Genomic DNA, 25986 nt, shown 5'->3' on the forward strand with positions numbered 1-25986 from the left:
AATTATATGTTATAATATTTAGTATATAATATATTATATTGCCATATGTTAAATATAAAATATAATCTTATATGAGATTATGTATATTGAAATTATATTACTTACTGTACTTCTGGCCCCCATTTTGGAAAATATTTTATGGACATATATATGCAGTCAATCAGGACACTAATCAAAATGAACAGTCGAAAAAAGGTAGATTATAGTCAAGGAATAATAGATAAACAACATTGGAAATACATGTTTTAAAATCTATTTATATATAAATACATAAGATAAAAATAGTTTCTTAAATTATCAAAAAATATATTTATACTGAAAAACAATGAAGATTAAGATTTATTAATATTTACTACTGTTGTGTGCACTAGAAAATATATTTAAATGCATTTTCAAATATGGAACACTTAGTGCAATTATAATCTAGATTTCAATATGACCTAAAATAAGATATCAATTCAAAAGGGAAAAGGACTGCAGCGATATTTGAATAGAACAGTTGTATTTGATATTTGTACATTCTAAATAGAAAAGGATATGGATGTACCAAAATCTTAACAGTTGCTCTTCTAATTGAATTGAGAGGAGACAATGTACACCAGGTGGCATTAAATCTGAAAATTGTTCTGTTTTTATTGACTACCATGAAAGTCTGTAAGGCAAAAAAAAATTACATGAAATAAGAACTATGAACTATATAACCTAACCAATTATGCAACATATTGACAATAGTCATTTCAGTCATGAGTTCTAACAGTTATATTTTGATATTCTTTTACAGACAAAATCAATGAAAAGAGTTGTTTTTTTAAAAAAACAACTCTTTTCATTGATATTTAGGCTTATATACCACTATTTTGTTTTTTTAACTAACGTTCTACCTGAGAAAACCATTTGCCATACACCAGTCCTCAAAGTTTCCTGTGAAACTAAAATAATAGAAAGGAAGGCATATATTAATAATGGCTCTTGGAGATGCATTTAAATATACCAGAATCAGCCCTGGCCGGTTTGGCTCAGGGGTTGGAGCATAGGCCTGTGGACTGGAGAGTCTCGAGTTCGGTTTCCGCTAGGGGCACATACAAACACACAAACAAATTAATTAATTAATTAACCAGAATTCAGTGAATGTAAAAAAGAGTTCATTTTTTTCAAAGCAAGTAAAGTGTGGGATTACAATAATAAAAATGACACAAATGCACTGAAATAGTACATCGATCATTAGTAATTATTCATGGTATGAAACCTCACTTGTTTGTTATCATTGTCATAACATACTTTTAAATCATGTAAAAATAATATTCTGGGATATAAAACCCAAACTAATGAAAGATTAAAAGTATCATAAAAATGAGTCATATATATATGTACATGTGTGTATTTACAATATATATGTACACACAATGAAAGTGTGTGTGTATGTTTCTGTATACATACCTTTACTATAATACATATCCATTTGGAAAATTCATTTATTGTGGTGTATGCATAAATATATATTGAACGTTATATGTTATAGCAGTATATAATATATATTATATAATGCAATGTAATACAATATACTATAATATACTAAAATGATATGTATTAAGTATAATCTCATATAGCGTGGGTCAAAAGTAGATTTACAGTTGTTTGTATGGAAAATAAAATAATACACTTTCACATACTAACAACTATATATACCTACTTTTGTCCTACTGTATATACTATAGTATTATATTTTATTTTATATCCTATATAATCATACAGAGGTGTATATATATTGTTACTTATATTTGTGTGTGTGTGTATGTGTATGTGTATATTGTTTATAAATACATGTTCTAAATGGAAACCTTTTCCAACATACAATCTGTGGATATTTGGCCTGTGTTATACATATTTTCCCTCTTTCCACTTTAAATGCAATGAGAAAATTAAAAAGGGCCCCCTAAAATAAACCTGATTATTTAAAATGTGCTTTCTGTATATTTTCCAGAACAATTTCAAACTTCACAGAAGATGGATATGCAACCAACCAGCTTATATGAGATTATGAAACAATGAGTAATTGTAGGTAAAATATTTTCTAGTTGCCCTGGCCAGTTTGGCTCAGCAGTTAGAGCATCGGCCTGTAGACCAATGAGTCGTGGGTTCGATTCCGGTCAAGGGCACGTACTCGGTTGCGATTCGTCCTCGGCCCTGGTTGGAGTCATGCAGGAGGCAACCACTTGATGAGTCTCTTTCACATCAATGTTTCTCTCTCTCTCTCTCTCTCTCTCTCTCTCTCCCCCTCCCACACACACACTCTATCTGAACAAAAAAATGGAGAAATGTCTTCGGGTGAGAATAAAAAACAATTTCCAGTTAATGTTTAAGCACTGAAATTGTTTATTTAATTGTAGAATCATTAACTTATATACCATCTTTAACAGAATAAATAGAATATCATTCAAAATTTTAATAATTGTGTCATCATTAATAACTACTTTTTGTAATAAATTATGTTGCAGTTTTTGACTTTTTTTTTTTTTTTTTGGTGTGGTATGTGCCCTTAGCGGGAACCGAACCTGGGTCTCTCTAGTCCTCAGGCCGACGCTCAAACACTGAGCCAAACAACTGGCCAGGGCAATTGACTTGTTTTATTTTTCAAAATCCTTGGGTTTTTTTCTTTAATAACAAACGTGATTTGCTTACCACTTCAGTATATACTACAAAGAACTCACAACTCTGCTATATTAGAATTACCTCGAAGGTTACTGCATTATATTAATTCTTAAGATTTATGCATAGCAAAAGCTAAAAGCAGAGAAAATTGAGATAAGGATTTACATTTCTACTAAATGTTCTCAAGACTTTACAGGTGTTTATTATGTTGTATAATGCCCTGGAAGTTACCACAAATCCTAGGGTCCTTTTGTTAATATATTTACACTATAAAATGCCAATACTCTTCCATGAAGCAAAGATTCAAGAGTTGTGGTTATACAAAATGATCACTTTGCCTTCCACCCAGAGTTTTGGTTTAATTCCATTTCACCCACTTGTTAATATCTATGAGTGCTCTACAAGAATATCAAATCACATTTGCCCACAATGGGGCTAATCCTCTTCTCCCCCCAAATTGATCTTTTTTTTTTATAGTTATTGCATTTTTGTCCCCGGCACTTCCTTTCTTTCAGGCTGAAAACCTTGGTATTATGAGTCAGTCTTCGAATCCTGTTGATGTGTTACCCTGCAGGTTGGTTACCTCTCTCTCTCCTCTGAGATACTCCTATAATTCAGGCCTCCAAGCACCAGGCCTGGATTCCTCTTTCTCTCTGATTTCATTATTCTGACCCTATTTCTTCCATGCAATAGGAATTTAGAAATATTCACAGTGACCATACTGAAATATTGCATTCATCACATCAGTCTTTTGGCCATCGCATTAAATCCATGTTGAAATCTCTCTAATTTCATCTATTTCCTACAACTTGCAACACAGTTGCAAGGGTTCCAGGTCTCTCATCACCCTGTTTCTTCCCTACTCTTTCTTGTTCATAGATCTTCCCTTGCTTGGCCTTGTGAGTATTTGAAATCTTCTCTAAACTGTAACTCACACTGCATGTCTTTAATGGAGACCCTCCCAGCTGCCAGTCCACACAGACCTGTACCTTTACTAAACACAATGACTCTTATTTTTATTATTTTGTGATTATTTGTCAATTGTTTAAATATTTAGTAGGTTCCTCAAATATTTCCGGAGATAAAATAAGATTTGAATATATGAATGAATAAAAATGATAAATAAAATATAGGTTGGCTTTATTTTCTAAACGATTGAGTGAGCTCATCAAGTTGAACATGTGAAATTGTGTACATATTATAGAAATTTTATATTATAGTTATTTAAGTAGCCAATCATCTGACTCCAATAAAACAAATCCTTATATTAACGCATAACAGAGGGAGGGGGTGGGAGGGTCTAGATAAGAGGTGACGAGATTAGCCAAAGAACATATATGCATAGGCCACGGACACAGACAAGTGTGGTGAACGCCAGGGGAGGAGGTGTGGGCAGCGGCTGAATGGAGATGGGCAAAGAGGGTGAAAATGAGAGACATCTATATTAGTGCCAACAATTTTTTTTTTTATGTTTCGTGAGGTTTCAAGATTCAAGATTAATATTAAAAAATCAATTGCATTCTGTACTGTAGCAATAAACAATCCAAATAATGAATAAAGAAAACAATTCCATTTCTAATAACATCATTTAAAAACACAATACTTAGGAATATACTTAATAAAAACATAACATTTGTACATGAAAGACTATAAAACATTGTTGAACTAAAGAAGGTCTAAATAAATGTAAAGACATCTCCTGTTCATGGATGGGAAGGAAAAAAACGTATAACAGTATAGCCTATTACAAAATAAAGTTACCCTAAACAAACTAACCAACCAACCAAGCAGTGAGTTTTGATAAAAATCTCAAATATATGTGAGATTTCTTATGTAGTTTTGTATAACTTAAAATTATCTGTTAATTTATTCTTCACTTTATGTTTCCATCCTATCTCAATTATGTTTTTTGAATGTCTGCAAAACAAAATAATAAAAATATACTCCCAGTAAGTTCAATTAATCCTTACATTTTGATCCTGGTAGTATGGGTCCAGGTCTTCCAAGGGCTCTGATACCATTCCTCGAGGAAGAGTCCCATAAACAAATGGAAGCTCTTTTCCAACTTCCAAGTCAGTGTTTGGCTTTAAATCTTCTTTATGTTCCTCATTGTGTTTTTTAGCAATACGCTGTTCCATAAGTTCAAGAGACTCCCTGGTGAAGGGGACGAGGCCCTTAGGTTCTGGGGAAGCCATTTTCAATTTTGCACCTGCAAGAAATGTATTTCCTTTAGTTCTCTATATAATTTGGATATGCTGTATAAAACATTTAAATTAAAAAACTTGAGCATATAAGTAAACGATAAGAGCAAATTTAATACATGTATTCAAAGAAAATTCCTGAGTTTTTTTAGACATCTGAGTTGTTAAATTGTTATATTTAATATTAGATTTAATTTGTAATTTCATGAGTAATTTATTCTGTTTTATTTAGTTATTCATTGAATCTTTTTCCTTTTATTGAAATCTTCCTTCCCATTTCTCCTTTGTAAAAAAAAGAGTTCTCAAGTTGCTAGAGATTTGGTGGTAGGAGGTGGGGAATCCAATTATTTCACTCTCATCTGCATTTAACCATTGACTAGATTTAACTGCCCTACGGGCATCTTCATGGGCTTTGGGCTCCGCTCTTCTCTTCTTTTTTAAAAAATCGAATGTATTGGGGTAACATTAGTTAATAAAAGTATATAGGTTTCAAGTGTACAATTCGACGATACATCTGTATATTGCATTATGTGAAGTCAAATCTCCTTCCATCACCATACATTCAAGCCCTCTACCCTTCACCACCCTACCACCATCCTTTTTCTCTGGTAACCACCATACTGTGGTCGGTGTCTATGAGTTTTTGTTCGTTTTTGGTTGTATCTACATGAAAATTTTGAAAACATTTACTTGTGAAGATACATGCAGCCCTATGTTCATGGCAGCATTACTCACTCTTCTTTTCTTATAGTTCTGATTACCGCTCAACTCAGTTCTTCCTTCCAACTTTTAACGCTGATATCCCTTCAAGTTATGCCTTTCCCCTTTGTTATAGCCTTCTTTTTGGTGAATGCACAGGCAAACTCAGAGTTTTAATTACTGTACATGGATACCTTCTGAGTACATTTCCCAAAACACTATCTTTCCTCCATCATCTATGTGGCAATCCCATCAATGACAGCAACTTAACAAGTTAAAAACAAAATTTATAGTTTTTACCCATGACTAGAATTAATTTTTCACCTTCCAGCCATTGTAAAAAAAAAAAAAAAAAGCACAAATATAAACTATCTTGAATATTACTCACAAAATTTTTCTTTGTCATCAATTTCTCTAAAGAAAATAATGTTCTTTCAATTAATTTTCATTATGTATTTAAATATGATCCATTGTTTATATATCTGGATCAAGGAAAGCCATCTTTGTAATTCTATGTCTGGGTTGCTGTAGTAGCCTCTATAAGCTTCCTTTAATTATAGTCTCTATCTACTTCAAATCTTCCTACAGGCCACTCAAATCTGTCTTCATTGAATATAATTGTATGCATCAATTCCCTACTCATAAACCTTGTTCTTTCCTCTCACATAAAAATATGTTCTTTAGCTGATTTTCTCCAGCCTAATTCCTCTCAAAACCTACTCAAGGGATCCTATTCAATGACAACTGACTGATTATTCTTTATTCATTCCACTTAACCCTCTTTGTAATTTTATTATTGCAATTAAGGATAAGAAATTTTGTACTTGATACTGTGGCACTTTTAAGTGTATATTTTGTCTCTCATAGTGTTGGCCTTGGCTGAATTCCTTCCATAAGGTTTTCCTAAAACAGAAATCACACACACACACACAATTCTGCATCAGAATTTCATACTGTTTAGTGAAACTGAACTGTTTAATAGTTTAGTTCATTATTTATCTATTGAGAAAGAAAAGATGTTAGTTAATGTTAATGGAATACCAATCATTGTAAAAATCACTCTTATTGCTGGCTTAAATAAATGGTGTATAGCAGACATTTAAAATATACAAATGGCAATCTCATGGACATCCAAGGAGAGAACACATAGTCCATTTCTGTGTTCAGGAAAATAAAAATGGAAAATCAAGTACTGTAATGATTCCTTGTACCTCTCATGGGATAACAGTTTTCTGGGCTTTTCTTTTCATTCTACCTAAAGAATAACTCCCTTCACTTACTTCTAAGAATGTACATTAAACAATGTCATCTCAGTTTCAACTTCATTTGATTTTTTTAGTTTAAGTTCCCATCACATGCTTATAACCTCTATCTCAAAAATTGTAAAGCCTGGCTGGTATGGCTCAGTGGTTGAGCGCGGACCCATGCACCAAGAGGTTGTCAGTTTGATTCCTGGTCAGGGCACATGCCCAGGTTGTGGGCCTGATCCCTAGTTGGGGTATGTAGGAGGCAGCCAATTGATGTTCTCTCTCATCGATTTTATTTCTCTCCCTTTTTCTTCCTTCTTTCTAAAATCAATAAAGAACAGCCCAGGCCAGTTTTGCTCAGTGGTTAGAGCGTCGGTATGCGGTTCAGAGAGACCCGGGTTTGGTTCCCGCTAAGGGCGTGTAGCTCGGTTGCAGTTTGTCCCTGGCCCTGGTTGGTTGTGTGGGTGGCAGCCACTCGATGTGTCCCTTTCATGTCGATGTTTTTCTCTCTCTCTCTTCCACTCTCTCCCTCCCACTCTATCTGAACAAAAAATGGAAAAATGTCCTCGGGTGAGGATAAAAATAAATAAAATAAAATCAATAAAGAACAAATAAAAATAAAAAACTGTAAAGAGATACTTTTAATTGTTCTAGCTCAGCCTACGGATTTATTTCGCCTCAGTTCAGTCACTTGTGACTAGAGAGAGGGACATTTTCACAATAACAATAGCTTCTTATGCCTACTTCCCTCAAGGGATGCTACAAGAAAGGGGCATGAAGCAATTTTAAAGAAAGAAATATGGAATACCAATATTGGCATATCTACTTGGAGCTCTTTTTCCAGATTAATAGTTTTAAAAACTAACAATTGTTCATCTTAAAATTTACTAATTTTTGAAATAGCTTGCTCAATATCGTGTATAAAAGTAACACATTAAACGTAGGTTAAGCCCCACCCATGTGGCTTAGTTGGTTGAGAATTATCCCAGGCACAAAGAGATCATCAGTTCGATTCCCGGTCAGGGCACATGCCTGTTGCAGGCTCGATCCGCAGTAGGGGGCATGCAGGAAGCAGCCCATGTATCTCATTGATGTTTCTATCTCTTCCTCCCTCTCCCTTCCTCTCTCTCTAAAAAAAAAATCACTTAAAAATATGTTTTTAATGTTGGTTAAGAATCATTTATATATATCATATGTACATAAAAACACAACTACAACAACACCTTACAATTTATAACCATAGGCTACAGATACTGAAGTTTGTTCTTACATATGAAATCTTCCTTTAAAATATTAAAAATCCTTTCAAAATTGAACTCCTTACATAGAGTACCTTGAATAAAAGTTAAATAATTTCTTAGTGACTCATGATCGTAGGCTAATATAAACAGATGAAAATCATGAACTCTGGAATTAGGTAGATGTGCATTCAAAAGCTAAATTCTATTACTAATGTTCTGAGAGGTCTCTGTCAAATTACTTAATATTCTTTTTTGTTGTTGTTGTTGTTAATCCTCATCCGAAGATATTTTTTCCACTGATTTTTAGAGAGAGTAGAAGAGAGAGAGAGGAAGGGGAAGAGAGGGGGAGGGGAGAGAGAGAGAGAGAGAGAAACATCAATGTGAGAGAGACACATCGACTGGTTGCCTCCTATATGCACCCCCGGGGGTGTGTGTGGAAGAACCTGCAACCCAGGCATGTGCTCTTGACAGAAAATCAAACCAGAGACCCTTAGGTACACAGGCAGCTGCTTTAACCACTAATCACACCTGCCAGGACAAATTACTTAATGTTCTTTAACCTTCAGTCATAAAATTGATATTCCTCTTTGGGTTAAATAAGAATAAAATAATATGGGTGAAAATGCCTAATACAATGACTGGCACCTATTAAATGGGAAGTAAATATAAACTTTTAATTGTGATAAGATTTTTCATATTTTAGAATGATGGGCGAAACCTAATAAAATAATATAAAATTGGTTTATATAAAATAATATAAACCTAATAAAATAATATAAAATAGTTATTAAATTTGGGACTAAAATATCCCATCTGCACAAGTACAGTAGAGAAAAGATGCATTGTTTTGCTTTTTGGTAGCAAAGAAAACTGCCAAGGGATTTTACTTAACAGTAATTGTGATGTAAATCAATAACAATTTGTACATGCCAAGAAAGCACTATACCCTTTATCTGTATTGAAGGAAGATGGAGGCAGCCCCTCTCTATGCTGCTGTAATCCATGACCGCATCCAAAAGGCATGTAAGTGAACTGGAGGGTCTTTAAATAGAATCAGAATATTGAATAGACTCAAATAACAGCATCTATAGACCACTTAAAAGAATGGAGGTATATTAGTTGAAGTAGAAAAGACTCAAGTAAAAGATTATTTTTTCCAAGTATCATAACCTTGCCTGAGTCCTATTTCCTCACATAGAAACCCTGGAGTCCCTCATGGGTTGCACCAGGTCACAAGAATCAACAGACCATATACAAGAAAGCCTGCAATTCTCTCTCCCGACTCAAGTCAGTTATCACAGAATACTTCTTTCATGATGATTTTGATGCTGAATGAAACTACTCCGGGTTGTTGACTATATAAATGAATTGATAGTGAGCACTGACTTCTACAGTATGACAAAGAAATGCAAGTACTTATCAAATGGAACTGGCTTGCCTCTCACTTCTAGATAGCTAGGAAAAGATGATACATTATTAATCACTAAGTCATACTTAGGTAAAAGCATTTCTGTGGGGAATTTATAAAATATGGTCCAGGCACTATGCTTTCCGGTGAGTGATCTTACTACAGCGTGCTAAAGCCTGAAAAATATAAAAAAGATTAATAGTTAATCTGTCCATTAGACTGCATTTCTAAAAAAATCGAATGCTAAAGTGAGCTTTTGGCAAGAATTGTATCAAATTCAACTCAGGCTTGGACTCTAACGAGTTTTAGTTGCAGTAATATTTTATATTGTTGATTAAAGTGCAAGCCATATGACTTGGATATCAGTTGAAAGTAGCATAACCAGCATCAATATGGGGAAAAGAGATGCATCATTATAGAAAAAAATTCCCCTTAAAACAATTTTTAAGCATTTGAGAATGAGCCAATATTTGTCATAGTTAAAACAATTACAACTTTGGTCACACTGAGTGGTTACCATTTGTGAGGCACTGGAATAGGTGTTTCTGTTATCTCCTGTTCTCACATGTCATTCTTGTGATCATCATTTATAATGAGGAACAGACACTGGTGAGTTTCATGACTTCCCCATCATTGTATAGCTAGTTGAGAGGTGCATGTACACACTAACCCAGGTGTGTCCGTTGCACATTTTTGGTGGTTTGAGCTGAAGTGTTATTGCTGCACTGAACTGCTTCTGCCGTATGATGTTGGCTGTGATCTTGGCTTTGACTTAGTCCTCCCTCCCTCCCTCTCCCTCTCCCTGCATCTTCTTCTGTAGATGCCCGGGTTGAGGACTATGGAGGATTCCATAATTGAGGATTATGGAATTTAAACCTATCAATGGTTTCATTTCTCAGAGGCTGATCTGTTCCCATCATTAAGCATAATTTGAAACATTGGTATCATTTAGAATCTACATAAAAACTTGGTAGTTTATTTCAAATCAGTGTGGCAAAATAGAGGTTATTCAATAATCGATACAAAAGTTAGTGGAAAATGCCCCTCTCCTCAAGTATTTTCTGTATTAGTGGGAGTGTTCTTTTTCCATAAATCATTTCAACTTAAATTTAGACCCTATTTTCCATAAAGTCTTTGGATAATGAGAGAGTGCAAATGGATTGGGTTTTACATTTTTTTTACAGGCATTTTGAAATCTGGGCATTCTCTGACTTCTAGTTATGCTGATGGTGTGGGTTTTGTGTAGTTTTAATGTTATATGGGTTTTTTTTTTTTTTATTTGTTTGTACTGTATTGTTTGTGAAGCTTATATGGGGAGGTTCAGATTGGACAGTTCCCATGATCCTTGGCTCCATACACCTGCAATAGCCAAATAAATTTTGGACGGCTGAATGATTTAAATGCAAAACAAAATTTAAATTAAAAACCCAAACAGTAAAACTTATAAAAGAAAACAAAAATAAATGGCTTTATAATAATTTTAAATGGAAGCCCCTAGTTTAATGAAGCAAAGTGATGATTAGAATGTGAGGAAATGAGTACTCTAATATAAACTTTGTTGGTAGTGTAAATTGGTATGTCTTCTCCAGAAAAAAATCTGGCAATAGATCTCTAGATTAAAAAATATATACCTTACCGTAGCAATTCAAGCAATACAAGCATACCCAATAGGTACACCTCAAACCAATTAATGTGTACAATGTTCAGAGTGTTTTTTTTTTTTAATTAAATTGATTGGGGTGATATTGGTTAATAAAATTATATAGGTTTCAAATGTACAATTCTGTGATACATCATCTGTATATTACATTGTGTGTTTGCCCCCCAGAGTCAAATCTTCTTCCATTACTATAGATTTAACCCCTTTACCCTTTACACCACCCCGTTACCCCCAGAGTTGTATTTTAACAGCTGAGAATAGACATAGTCAACATGTTTCTCAGGTACAGCTGCTAAAATTATATTATAGAGTATATCCTTACAAGGGAATAATATTAAATTTTATGCCTCTATAACCATATTGATTTTTTAAAAGTATATGTGTGTAGAATTATTTTAAAAATAGAAACAGGTATTAACTTAAAAAAGATATGCTCCTTAATATCTTTACGAATTAGAAAATAATCAAATGGTTGATTCCTAACTATGCACATTGACCACAGGTTTTGGCAGTGAGGTCTGTAAGAACTTGATTATATTACTGCCATACAATATAGAGAATATGGAATATGGGAGAAGTACCAGTTTAGAGATCAGGGGAGGGAGAGATAATGTTTTATACTTTGGGGGTTTGACATACATCTGAAATATCCAAAAGTAAAAACTCAGATATGAATTGGAAATATGGATTTGAAGCTAAGTAAATATGATTAAACCGTATATGTGTGCATATGTTTTATATATAAATGTACATGTATATATATATATATATATATGAGTGTGTGTATATGTCACATAGCATATGATTATATAATTTTATGGATACATAAATAGGTGAAACCAATGAAGTACAAAAGATCATGTGAATTTAAAAAGTGTGTGAAATTATGTTTTTAATCTTTATTGTTGAAGGTATTACAGATGTCCTCCTTTTTTTCCCCACTGACCCCTTCCTTCTGGCTCCCACCTCTCTCCTGCTTTTCCCAAGCTATTATCTGTGTCATTGGTTATGCATATATGCACGTAACTTCTTTGGTTTATCTCTTCCCAACCCCCTTTCTCTCTTTTTAGCCCCCTGAAATTCTTTATAGAATAATTTTAAGGATAGCTCACTGAAAAGTATCATTTAACATTTATGATGAAAAAAAAACACAGTTTAGAAAGCAAGTGGTTTTATATAGCACTACAAATAAATGTTTTAAGCCACATGGGTCAAATATTAATAAGAAATATCACAGTTAAAATACTGAAAGCACTTAAAGAAAAATGACATATTATATATTAGAAAACAATGATAAGAATGGTTACTGGCTTTTCTCATCACAATGAAACAATTACCAGAAGACAGTGTAACAATATCTTTTTAAAAAAAAAAGCGAAGTTAGAACTTGATGTACAGCAAAAGTATCCTTCAGGAATAAAAACAAAATAAAAATATTTTCGGATGTTTCAGATGTAAATTTAGATGATCAAGAAGGAATAAACTGAAAGAGAAATAAGAAATATGTGAGCAAATATAAAGCATAATTACCAAAAACTGGAAGCAGCCCAGGTAACCATCAAGAGAATAATATAGAAAAATAAAAACATATATTTATACACCAGAACACAATTCAGTAATAAAAATGAATGAACTACTACACATAAAAATGACTGAGTTTAAAAACATAATGCCAAGTGGAGGAAGCCTTACACCAAAGATTACAGACTACACGATCCACTTTATGTGAGGTGCTAGAACACACTAAGAAAATCTCCAGGAGTGGAGTAGGAATTGACTGGGAGGGAGGATGGACTTCTCTGGTGAGGGGTACTGTTCATCCTGGTAGAGGTTTGGAACACATACATTTGTAAAAAAAATTAGAATGATACCCTTAAGGTTTATGCATTTTACTTTGTTTTGCCTTTTAAAAAGCCCATAAGCAAATATTGAAGTCTAGTTAACTATATGAATTATGAAGTGTTTATGTTTACTCGTGTTTGCAATTTATTTTGAAAGACATTGAAAAATAAGAATTAACAGATGGCTTGAGGAATGCATACATATATATTTGATAAAGTAAGTATTGCAAAATGACGATTGAAGATTCAGGTGTTGTCTGGGTATTCCTTGTGCAGTTTTGTTTGTGTTTCCATATGTTTGAAATATTTTGTAATGAATATTTGAAAAAATCTAGCTCCTTAACCAAATATTTATTGGATCGTCTGGATTGAAATCTGGACTTTAGAACGTTTTAACTGTAACCTTGAGCACACTTAACTTCTTCTCAGTTTCCTCAACTATAAAAAATGGGAGCAATAAGAGTACTTACCTCATAGAGTAGTATGAGCATGGGATGAGTTAATAAACATAAAGCATCCAGAAACGTGCCTGCCAGGTAATACACACTCAATATACACTAGCTCTTACTATTTTAAAAGCACTGTATTTTTATCTTTAACCATCTTTTAAGTTAAAATTACTGCCATACTTCCTGGAATTTGTAAAGAGAATATGCTGAATTTCTTATTAATAAATCAAAGTAATAATAATATTCAATTACAATAAACTGTAGTAGTGTGATGTCCTTAAATAATTTTTAAGAGTTCTGCTTTTGCCTGGCCAGTGTGGCTCAGTGGTTGAACATCTACCCATGCACCAAGAGGTCATCAGTTCAATTCCTTGTCAGGGCACATGCCCAGGTTGTGGGCCAAATCTCCAATTGGGGGCATGCAGGAGGTGGCCAATTGATGTTCTCTCTCATCAATGTTTCTCTCTCTCTCTTTTTTTCTCTCTCTCTCTAAAATCAATAAATAAAGAAAAAAAACCCAAAAAACTTGCCCTGGCCAGTTTGGCTCAGCAGATGGAGCATTGGCCTGCGGACCAGAGAGTCCCAGATTTGGTTTCTGCTAGGGGCACATACCAAAAAAGAAAGAAAGAAAGAAAGAAAAAAACTTAAAAAAAAAAAAGAGCTCTGCTTTTTACATTTTCCTTCTGCTCTATTTATTTGTATATCTTTTATCACCATACTTGTAGATTTATTTTTTCTTGCTATTTTCAAATTGCTTGCTTCTATTGGCATCTTCTAACAATTTCTTTCTAACTTACTTGGGGTAAACACCATAACAATGGCCCATGACTGACAACCCGAAATCTCCAATGGAAAAAAAAGATATTAACCATACTATAAAAGTTCTGACTCTTCATAAATCTTCTCCCTCCTCCTTAACCCCAAGTCCCATTATTTTCTTGTCTTGAGATATAATTTGAAAGGTTGATAAATAGGGGAGAACATGCATCTCTTCAGATTCCAAGATAATAGTCATGTTTAGAAGAAGCTGATGATATTATTTTTATTATAAATATAAGTTAAAATGTCGCAATTACTACCTGAGGACTTGAAGTCCCTAGGGCAGACTATTTCTAAGTAGGAGGACTGAATGACAGGCAGCTAACTGGACAGACCTAACATCTAATAGCAAATATTCCTGATAGCATACAATCTCTAGTCTCCAAGCTGATTCAGATTTCATTTTATTTATTACATAATTAATTTATATGCCTAGATTCTTCTTGTATTTACATCTCTTTACTCTAGTACAACTATCACTTTTTACTCTTTTTTTTTCCCTCACCGGAGGACATTTTTCCATTTTTTGTTCAGGTAGAGTGGGAGGGAGAGAGAGGAAGAGAGAGAGAGAGAAACATCGATGTGAAAGGGACACATCGAGTGGCTGCCACCCGCACGACCAATCAGGGCCGGGGACAAATTGCAACCGAGGTACATGCCCTTAGCGGGAACCAAACCCAGGTCTCTCCAGACCGCAGGCCGACGCTCTAACCGCTGAGCCAAACCGGCCAGGGCACTATCACTTTTTAAAATTTTTCAATTCTTTTTCTTGCCCCAGAGATTAATTTGCTCTTTCCTGACTAAAATGACTTTTGATTTATAGCTCTTGTTTTTACATTCTTTGCAAGTATGCTCTGCCTAGAGTTCAGCCAATTTTGGCTAAGGCTCCACAATTTGTATGCTGACCTAGGATTAACCCAGTCTGAGGGAATATGCTTCACTTTTTGGTGGCTTCAGATTTCCTGATTGCTCAATTCTGTCCTTCCTAACCCCGCTCAGAACCCTTGGAACACATTATTGAAACATGCTCTCTTGCAGAAAGAAGTTGAAACAAGTGAGTCTCTCAAAAAACATAGTTATGTGCATATATACATACATATATACATACAAATGATCATCTGTACTTATTTTTAATTTTATATTTGAAATTTTTAATGTGAAATATATTTTTAAAAGTGAGCTCTAATTTTCTTTAAAAGATTGTTCTTGCCAGTTGATACATCATGTAGGGCAATATGTTTAACGATGGTGTTTTCTTTTGACATTAATTTATTTGGCAATCAATTGTGGCACATATACTTATTAAGTGCCAAGTACTATGCCAGACAGCAGTGCTAGAAATATTAATAAAATATAATCACTGAATTTAAGGACAATGGAGACAGATGTGTAAACAAATAAGAACCAAGTCATCTTGGTCATCTCTGAAAATTATTAAGTTTTAAGAGCAACACTGATTGAAATTAAAATCATCTCTAACACTGGTGGACCTGGATTCTACAGAGTGTTTGTAAAATTTTGTAATAATCTGAAAACAATTAATGTTTCTCTCCTTGAGGTAGGACACAGTCTAGAGCACTAGGCTTCAGAATGACACAGTCAATATACACAATAGAATTGTAAGTCCATAACCAGTGTCAGATAACAGAGTCTCCCTATCTGCATCTGGGGGCAAATGTGCTATGAATAATGAACAGAAGAAAAACCTAGTGGCAAGTGAAACATTGGGAAGGAACGTAGATTACTGGGGATAGGATCCCAGTGGAAGTCTCCTGACTCACGAACAAATGTCACTATGACAGTGATAGAGAAGTGAGGCTGCTAGGAACACAAAAGTAAGGGTGGTTCTGGCTTAAATATTCCTATATGAATTAACAAAGGTTCTGGTTCCCTACCAGTAAGTCTGAGAAAGAGGTCTAATGCCACATTCTAAACCACTTAACAACTCCAATTTCTCCAGATGTTCTTCAAACTTCTACCCCTTTGTAAAATTGGCCTCTAAAATTTCTGAATTACCCCTTGTTACTCCAATAAAATGAAAGAGTTGTAGAGAAGCCAGGATCTTCCCAGAACTGTATTTCTGGTGAACTCAGTCTGTTAGATCCTTGACCAAAAATTCCTGGCCAGTGGCCACATTAGGGCTCAACAAATAAAAGAAAAAGTAGCGTTTGTCACTTCCCAATGGGATGCACGGAGGTTTTGTCAAGCAACCAGATTCTATAACTTGCTTTCAACCCCCAGGTCCTTGATGCAACTGGCTCCCCTGATATGCAAGACCTGATCTCAATTTCTGTTTAACAAAATCCATAAGTGGAACTCTCCCTGGAGTTCTTGGGGACCATTCACACCCAGCTGACCTCCCTGAGCATCCTCTTAATCTGCAATGAGACTGTTGAATTTCCCTGAACCTTCATTGTTGCCCGGCTTCTGAGCAGTGGAACTAAGCTCATAGACCCATAAATCATGCCCTAAATCTACGACAAGATAAGAGTTCTGAACCAGTTGTCATATAAGGCAAACCATAAACCTCTCCTACTTAGTCCGGCTCTAAGTTAGCTTGAGATAGTATAAGACCTTCAACAATCTATCAGCCTCTGGATGGCTGACAAGATGTCACAGCGTCCAATCTGCAGTTCATGAATCCTGGGGCCTCTCAAAGGACAAAAGCGAGAGGATGGAGGCCTCTAGTCAAAACCTTGCTGTGGGGAAAGCAAATCCTCTCAGTGAAGCTGATTTGAATTATGCCAGCTCTTGACTACCTGTTAGAATCTCCTGGTGCTAATATTGAGAATCTAGGAGCAAGCAGCCCAACCCAGACGGTCAATTTCGGAATATGTTGGGCTGAAGCCCACTGAGACAAATGCAATGCAGCTTGTCAGACAGAAAGATTCCTTTGGATGATTGTCAAGACTCATCCAACCACCTTTATAAAGCACACAGAGACATCGTTACGTTTTCGTTCCTTGTTTTTCTTGTCTGATATCCTCAGTATGAGAGGTGAAGAACACAATGGAAATGTTGAGGCCAATACATACTTTAGAACATAACTTCCCCAGATGGTCCGCATCCTTTTCACCTCTTTGGGCACCTTCTCACCCTCAGCTCTAGAATGTCCTCATTCTCTGGGTGCCTGTTTAGCAATGACCTTACCAGAAATACCATTCAGCCACAGAGGTCCTGGTGTAGAATATCTCTAAAATTTGACAGAAGAGAAATGCAACTGGGACATCCACCTTATCCTGTTGCTCCCAGTTCCCTCCGAGAGCACAAATCTCCTTTTCCTTCCACTCTTTCCTCTCGTTTCCAACACACCCAACTCATATTTAAGTAGTGTGATTAGAAGTCATGGGTTCTGGGGACAGTTGGGTCTATGCTTGTTGTCGAGAACTAATTATTCATGGCATTCTCCTTCCTTTTCTAAAGCATCCTGAGTTGGAGGATAAATGACACGGCCACCCAGTCAGTGACCCAGTGCTCGGCCTCTGTGTAGCTTAGTTCCCAGGGAAGAGCCTGTGTGGATGATATTTTCTATCAGCAACTGCAGCTGCACCTTCTGAGAGATAGCGAAGGACAGTGAAGAAAGGGCATGTCAGAAGTCAGTGTTCTTCCTCTCTCCTCCCACTCCCTATTTCTTCTCATGTCTCTCAGTTTGATTCCCAGAGAACAGCCTGTCAGTAATGCAGTCAGGCTGTGCAGACAGATTCTGCACATGTAGGAAGTGACTACTTAGGGCAGTCACAGCCTCCTCAATTTCATTTTGCTCCTTAGGGAATGAAACAACATATAAATAATCAGCCTCTATGCTTCCTGGGAAGCTGGATTTGATCCTGGGGATGAGAAACAGATGCTAGATTTGCTTTGCCAAACAGAATTGTGAAACGTTCTACTCTATACTAGATGATACATATTCATGTGTTTTCCTAATTTATTTACCAAAAGATGTAGAGTAACTTACAAGGGTGCAGGCCATAGAGCAAGATAATGTAAATTAGGAAAAATAAAGAAAAAAAATAGGACAGTGGATCCATAGGGTAAGGATGATATTCCAAAAGCCAATTTCATTCTAACACAGACTGGGAAAGAAAGGGTAATATGACTTCCCAATTAGTTTCCAAACTATTTTGAAACAATTATGCTTTCTATCAGCACAAACAATGTATCAAACCTATTACACCCATGAAATTCAGATAATTGTAATAGAAAAAGTAATGACGTTAACGACCATGTTAATAAACAAGTTAACTTGAGACTAGAAGGTACTGCCTGCCTGAGTGGAGGAGACAGTTAATGTGATCATTAAATGGAATCTATACTGTTGAGAATGTAGAAATCACACATGCTTTAGTGAAGGGACCGGTTTATATGGACATTTTTGTTTGCTGGAGCTACCTGAGTGCGCTTCATAGATACATTAGAGCTCATATTTCATCTTTCCCACATTCTATGATGACTCACAACTAAATTCTCTGATGCAGAGCCTCTTCTTTTAGAGCTCTCTATCATCTTATTTTTCTCCGGGGTTTAGAACTCAAATACTATTAGATGCATTGCTTTTTTTTTTTCCTTATGGAGGATACAAAAATATTACCACTATCTTTCAGGAAGCAGAAGAATATGAGGAAAGGTGATTGGAACTCATGAGATTCTGAAAGATATGGTTAAGATTAAAACAATGACATTAGCAGGAAAGGTCTAGAGACATAACACAGACTCTTCTCAGTGGATATGACTTTGACCAGCTGGGATATAAAGTAATGGGCACCTTCACACAGTTCAGGTGAGAGAGTAAATAAGTGCATTTTTATCTGAAGGACTGTTGGGCAATAGTTACAGGTATTCTTTGGTCCCCAAATTAAACAGCCTATGCATATTCTTGCTGACATTTGAGAAGTCATGTTAGTCACAAGACGTTTTTTAATTTCAAACTAGAAACAATCAAAGTGTCCACCCAAAGAAGCTAATATCATAAATCCGGTAGGTTGCTATCCTGGGACACTATTTGGTAATCATGAGGAATAAGATATATCTGTGCTCATATGGAAAGATTCCCAAAATAAATTACTTAGTGAAAAATATAACACTGAGAATGGCTTGCCTTGAATAAAATGTTTTGTATGGATTGTATACATAGTGCTATAATTGCTAGCACGAGCATAATATCCCCCCTCTGGAAGAAATTAAACTGTTTTCAGAGGAACTGAAAAGGTGTCAGGAGAGTCTGTTGCTTTCTGGTTAATAATTCTATACTTCTGGAAGGTAATTTACCATGTGTGTATTACTAAAATCCAGACGTGGAATGCTTTCACACTAAAGGCTTGGGAAGAAAAGACAGATCGGCCAAAGAGGCATCAGTCCACCTGCAGTTTTGCAGCTGTCTTTCCCCCTTGAGATTTCAACCCACTTGGTTTTCTGCTTTGGGATTGTTTTTCCACTTGAGCTGCTTACTTCCTGTTGAACTTTGATTACCTGACTCTGGTATACAGTTTATCTCGCCTGCCTTAATTGACCTCGTCTCTTTTGTCCCTGGACCTGGATTCGGACTGCAGCTGTTTCTGCTCCCAGGTCAGCCTATTTTGGCTTCAATATATCCACTTAGTTCTGGCCTCAACTCTATCATTCTGACAATTTCAACCAACACATTCCTAGAATATGTCATCTTGCAGAAAAAAATTATAAATAACTTTCTCAAAAACTTAAATATGCATTGCCATACACACACACACACATATGCATACACACACACACATATATACACACACACATATATATATACACATATGTGTATATTTCTTAAGCATTTTAATCCAGGCATTCTTCTGGATTCAAAAACTAGGCAAACAGCTTTGTACATCAACGAGCACCAGAAAAAGTTCAAAGGAACGGGTCCCTTCTCTCCCCAAATGAAAAGACCTCTTTTGAGAACTGAACAACCCTCAAAATGTAGTAAACTTGGATTCCAGTGATAGTTCATTAAAATAATCAGGAGCTGAGTTCTTTGCAAATGTCTTTTTTCCAGGGAGGAGGAGTGCAGGTCACAAATTCAACATGGTACAACTTACACTGAAGAAATCTGTACAAGTGTCGTATGACAGAGTCCTAGCACCCAGTCCCAAATTCACTTTCAAGAATGAGCCCAAGGAAAGCTCAGTGGATGTCCCAAAGCCTTGAGAGGATGCAGGACAGTACGTCTCTGTGGGAGAGGGCTCAGCAGGGTGAGCCATTAGCACTGGTGAGGCAATGAGGCAGGAAAGAGGTCCCAGGAACAGGAAGAAAAGCCGCCTTGGTTTTAAGTATGCCCACTTGAGCTTCTCTATGGCAACCTCATGGTTCACCAGCAGGGTCCCTTGTTTCTGTGAATAGACAACAATTTCCAAGCTGCGCCTGTCCAGCCCACCAAAACAAGCATGTTGGGGAAAGGCCAGAATCTTTCCAGAACAAACTGTTCTATGACCCTAGTCAGTCAGACAGACCCTTGACAAGGAAAATCTGGCCAGTGGCCATTTAAGAGCTCAACGGGGAAGAATGTATTGTTGCCCCTGCTAAAGTAATACAAAGAGAGCTTGTTATGCATGTAACTTCTATACTCATCAGTGATCCTGAGACCTTTTGACCTATGGTTTTAGGTGCCACTGGATTGGTGGAATGCAGATTTTTTAAAAAATTCCATAACAGGCACATTCACCGGAACCCTGGAGGCCTCCTAAAGCTGGCTCTCCACTTCTGCTCCTCATCACTCTCAAAGAGTTGCTCTGCGCCCCCAGGACCTACTCCCACACCCCAAATCTGCTCTAGCTTTTCAAATAAGTAACCAAACACATAGATACCCAACCACTTCTCGAATTTCAGAGAAACCAGAGAGGAGGCTTGAAACATATTAGTGCAAAACTAGATATGGACCAGAGCCAAAATTATAGCCTGTAATTAGGTACTTAGACCATGAAGCTTCTGGAAGAACTCGGAGAGTGAGAGACTGACGGACCGGGACCCTCACTCCAGCATCTAAAGCAGAAAGGAAGAAATGTCCCATTCAACACTGTAGATTCAAATGGGGGCTATGCCCGCCCAATGAACATCCTCTGGTGTTCTAGTTTAAAACCAAATGCCCTGACCTAATTTCAGACTTTTAAAAACAGAATTTCCCTGGGCAGGGCCCTGGCTTCATCAAACTCTTATTTGATGCTAATACAGTCAGCTTGGGAGTTGGGTGGTACCACAGAGCTGATTATCCTCAGCCAACAATAAGCTGAGTCAGTTCTGTCAGAAACACTGCGTATAGAACGGGGATCTCTGTTGGCCAGACAAATGGGGGTTCCCCACTCAGCATGGAGTACAATCAGAATAAGCCTGGTTTATAAATAGCAATGATTGAACAAATACATGGAAATCATAATCCCTGCCAGGCCAAGAGATATGGATCAGCTGAAAAATATCCCTAGAAACCATCAGATGAAAATGTTTTCTTCAGCCTTAAAGATTCCCTCTTTCAGTGGTATAGAGATGAGATCTTGCTTATCTGGTCTTGATTAGCCCGCACTAATAGAATAGAAGAGGACCCACTCAGGAAAAACTGACATCTGTCTTAAAAGTTAGTGTCATAGGATGGTGGGTGACTGCACATTGCTGACAGCTAGTCGGGAGGGCAGGGTTTACACATGTCTTCTCACAACTGACCCATGTTGATAATGGTTAGTGAAAATAATGGGACCAGACTCTCAGAGATCAAGAATGTCCTTTTCATGCTATGCCACGACCATAAGCTTTCAAAAGAGAGTCTCTGGTGGTAGGGACAGGATTATGGGTCAGACTCTGAGTGTCTCATTTATGGTACAGATCCTTTCATCATGAGGTCTAGGGCTGGGGTGCAGTAGCATACTTCTTCCCTAGCAAAGAATTGAGCAAAATTCTGTTGTTTTCATTTCCAGTGTGCTTTAGATCTGTATCTCTCCTCCCTGATCAAAAGTTATGGGAGTACATATCAACTACCTACCAGAGCTTCTCCTACAGGGGGCTGTGTGACACAGTGTCCAGGTCCTAGGTGCCCGGCTCTGCTGCTCACTCTCCAATGGAGGTTGATAGGCAGTGGCATGTCCTGGGACCCGCCCATGTCATCTGCGATCTGTCGGTCCCTTTTCCTGAGACTGCCTCCAATTCTCCTATTGTTGTAAAGACGTTGATGGGAAAGAAGGGGCTCATGGCACCTCTCTCCTGAGTGAAGGATTTTAATGAGTCAAGTATTTATGCTTACATTTGATTTTTCCTCTATTAATTAATGGACCAAAATATATTCACAATAGGCAATATAACTGATGGTTTCATTCCAAGGAGTTAAGAACATATACCTAAAATAAAATTTAAAACTAAAAAAAGAAAGTGATTAAAGTATATTTTGAGAGCATTCAAAGGTGTTTAAATATGAAATGTTAGCTAGAGCACACAATTTTGCAAGGATGTCAGGTCACAGGCTAGAACATACTTGAAACTGTACAAGTGGCAAGAAATCATGGCCTGCGTATGAATTTCACTTCCTATAGTGCATTCTAGTTAGGCCTATGAAAGCCTCTTTTATTCATATATTGATTGAACCTGACTTAAAACAAGAGCTACAATAGTGAAATGTATAATAACATAGACCACTTCTTTATGCAAGCAACGGTTACATGACATTACCTTGATGACATTCACAAACCCCTTCATGTGGTCTCTGTAATTTAGTCCTTACCAGGAAATGTAAGCTTTTGATGTGTGATTTACAAAGTAAGAAAAATAAAGTTTAATAGAAAGTTAAATAATTTGCTTCATTTTCTCAAAAATGGAAATCAAGTTTTATTATTCTCAATATCAAAGGCTTCTTTATTGAACTTCAACTCATCATTGATTAGCTAGGTAATTACTGGCTTATTACTCCGCATGGGCCTTATCTTCTTGACTTGTAACTGGAAGTAGGACTCCTTGTAGCAGGTATGGTACTCAGGACTCTGTTTTATAGGGCTCAGCTTCCCACTCTTTTTTCCATAAACTATTCTCCTGAACAATAGCCAGGAAGACAAAACAGCCACAGAAAGCACCACCCATTCTAAGAGATTTTTCTGACCAATATCTAAACTTGCCTCCATCATCTCCTTTAACAAGGGGAGCCCATCAGTGTGTCATCCCACCGGTATTCATCATTTGTCCTGTTTGACTGGTGTCCTGAGTATCAGAGGCAGCGTATAACCAGTCATCATGAATAATCATCACCTCTAAAAGAAAACCTCCAGAACATATGCATTTTACAGAGCTAAACAGTGAAAAACAAACACACAAAAAATACCCCAAACCTGTTGATCCAAACAATACCAAAATGCCTAGTGGTTTAACCTGGGCACACCATTTCCCATCACATCCATGCCTCTCATTAATGGGCAACTGTTACAGGAAAAGCACCGATCTTGAAATCGCTAAGTTACTTAGAATAAGAGACAAGATTCCTAAGAAGTAGACTCCATCCGGCCTAAGGTTTCATTTCTTCTAATTATTGTGTCATGTGACCAAAAAACCATGGACATGTAGAGTTTCTAGATATTTTACACGAACACGGCATCTTGGTTTCGGAAGCTTACCTGGTGGGGTGAGCACACTGACCACACACAGTGCAGAGCAAACACCCACAGGCCACTGCCGCTCTCAGAAGTAGCCCTCTTAATTAATGTGCAGCCTCTATTACTCTCCTGCTGGGGACCTAAGGGTGTGCATGGGGTGGGGCAGGTGGGGGTTGGGTGGGAAAGCCTGGCACAGATGGACGCTATCACCATCCTGGGACTGGGTGCACACACGGCAAGAAAAAAGCACTTACTTGCTACCATGTGACGGGTCTCCACCAGCACTCGGGCTCCTTGGAGCCCGTTCTCCTCCTGGACTTCTCTTTCTTTCTGGTCTCTCTGGTCTCCTGGGCTCTGGTTGCTGAGATGGTACTGCTAGATTGGCATCTGCCCTCACCAGCGCATGCCACCCAGGCTCAGCAATAAATGGCCCCACTGAATTGCCAGCTAGGAACGGAGCCCCTGGGGCGGCTGGCCAGCCTCTGACCCAGAGACCCCCACCTGCCAGAAGCGCAGTGGAGCCGCGCCCGCCGCCTGGAAGCTGTTTTGTGTCCCTCCCTCTCCCCCGCCCTCTCCCCGCCCTCAGCTCCCGGCCAGTGCGCGGCTCCAGCGCCGGGCGTGGGCGGCGATGCTGCCTGCAGCCGGCGGAGCTACAGCCGCAGGACCGCGGCCGCTGCGAGGTCCTGTCCTCCCGCTGCCCGGGAAGGGAGGGGGCCAGAGAGCGGACCTGTGAGGAGGGGGGCAGGAAGAAGACTCGGGCTGAGAAAAGGAGAGGGGGTGTAGAGCAGGGGTGCAGTTGGGGGATGGGGGTGAACAGGAGGGAGAGGAGGAAAAGGCAGGGAACAGGTCTCCAGTTGCTTTCTCCCGCTCCTTGCTTAGCTGCCCCAAGGAGCCCGCAGGTTCAAATCTGACCCTGGCGGTGGTGCGAGTGAGTGTAGGTGAGTGTAGGTGTGTGTAGGTGTGCAGCTGTTTAGGAATGAATGGGCTGGAGCTACAGCTTCCTCACTCTAAATTTCTTTCCAGCTGTGGAGATTTGAAACACAAGGGACAGAGGAAAAAATACGCATTTTGGAAATTTTGGGAAACTGGTGGACAACTGGTAATTTGATGGTGAAGGGAAGAGCTGTTGAGCCTTCTTTGTCAAAGAGAGTTTGGAAAATTTTCCCACACCATAGAACATTCATTTTATAATCCCAATTGGTTTGGACAGGGTAAAGTGTCCTTTAAAAAGAGAGAGAGATTCCTGCAACACACCAAGAAAAGATAACAAAAATGTGTAAGAGATTCGCGTTTTTTGTTGCAAGTTATAGAACAGAAGAGTGAAGTGGAACTAAGCTAATACTGTCTCTGTGCAAACTGTCTTAGGGATAGCATGTTTCATTTGCGATTCACAGAAAGGGTCTGTTGCATGTATTTTGTTTGTTTAAATTATACCTGTGTTATGAAAATTTTCAAACATATACAAAAATACAAAGAAAGTATAATAAGCTCCTATGTACTCAACCTCAACTAGGGTGAACACATAGACAATCTTGTGTACCCTCCTTCCCAGCTTCTCTTTGTGGTGACAATACAAGTGCATTTTCTGGTGCAGAAAACTTTTCCTTGGAGCAATCTGACTTACGCCTCCCTTCTCATTCAGTAAAATCCTGTATATCTTTCAGTACAGTCAAACATAATTTAAACTTAAATTTAATAATATCAAATATTTGATAGCTTAAACAAGATATTTGACATAAAGAGAAGTAGAGTAGTCCCCATTATCTGTGGTTTCTGTTTCTGTGGCTGTAGTTACCTTAAGTCAATTACAGTCTGAAAATATCACATAGAAGTTTCCAAAAATAAACAATTCATAAGTTTTAAAGTGCCATTCTGAGTAGCTTGAGGAAATCTCGAGAGTCCTCTTCTGTCCTGTGAGATGAGAATTCTCCCTTTGTCCAATGCATCCACACCAGGCATGCTCCTGGATCATTACTCACTTAGTAGCCATCTTTCTTATCAGAGCGATTGTCATGGTATTGCAGGGCTTGTGTTCAAGTAACACTATTCTACTTAATAATGGCCCCAAAGCGCAAGGGTAGTTATGCTGGCAATTTGGATACTCCAGAGAGAAGCCATAAAGTTTTGAGTGAAAAGATGAAAATTCTCTATTTAATGGGGAAAGAAAAAGAAATATGCTGAGGTTGTTAACATC

The 25986-nt window shown here is 37.4% G+C and overlaps 1 protein-coding gene across 1 annotated transcript in view; it reads right to left on the reverse strand.

The window, feature by feature from the left end:
* The window catches only part of SCN7A (sodium voltage-gated channel alpha subunit 7), an 85200-nt gene extending 60915 nt beyond the window's left edge, over positions 1-24285 (reverse strand). The window contains 4 exon segments of the mRNA XM_036253331.1: positions 106-195; positions 540-652; positions 4620-4858; positions 24047-24285. Of these exon segments, the coding sequence (XP_036109224.1) occupies positions 106-195; positions 540-652; positions 4620-4858; positions 24047-24056 (452 nt within the window). The 5' untranslated portion in view covers positions 24057-24285.
* Between the last annotated feature and the right edge of the window lie 1701 nt (positions 24286-25986).

The sequence above is a fragment of the Molossus molossus genome, unplaced genomic scaffold, assembly GCF_014108415.1.
Source record: "Molossus molossus isolate mMolMol1 unplaced genomic scaffold, mMolMol1.p scaffold_m16_p_11, whole genome shotgun sequence".
Classification (NCBI taxonomy): Eukaryota; Metazoa; Chordata; class Mammalia; order Chiroptera; family Molossidae; genus Molossus; species Molossus molossus.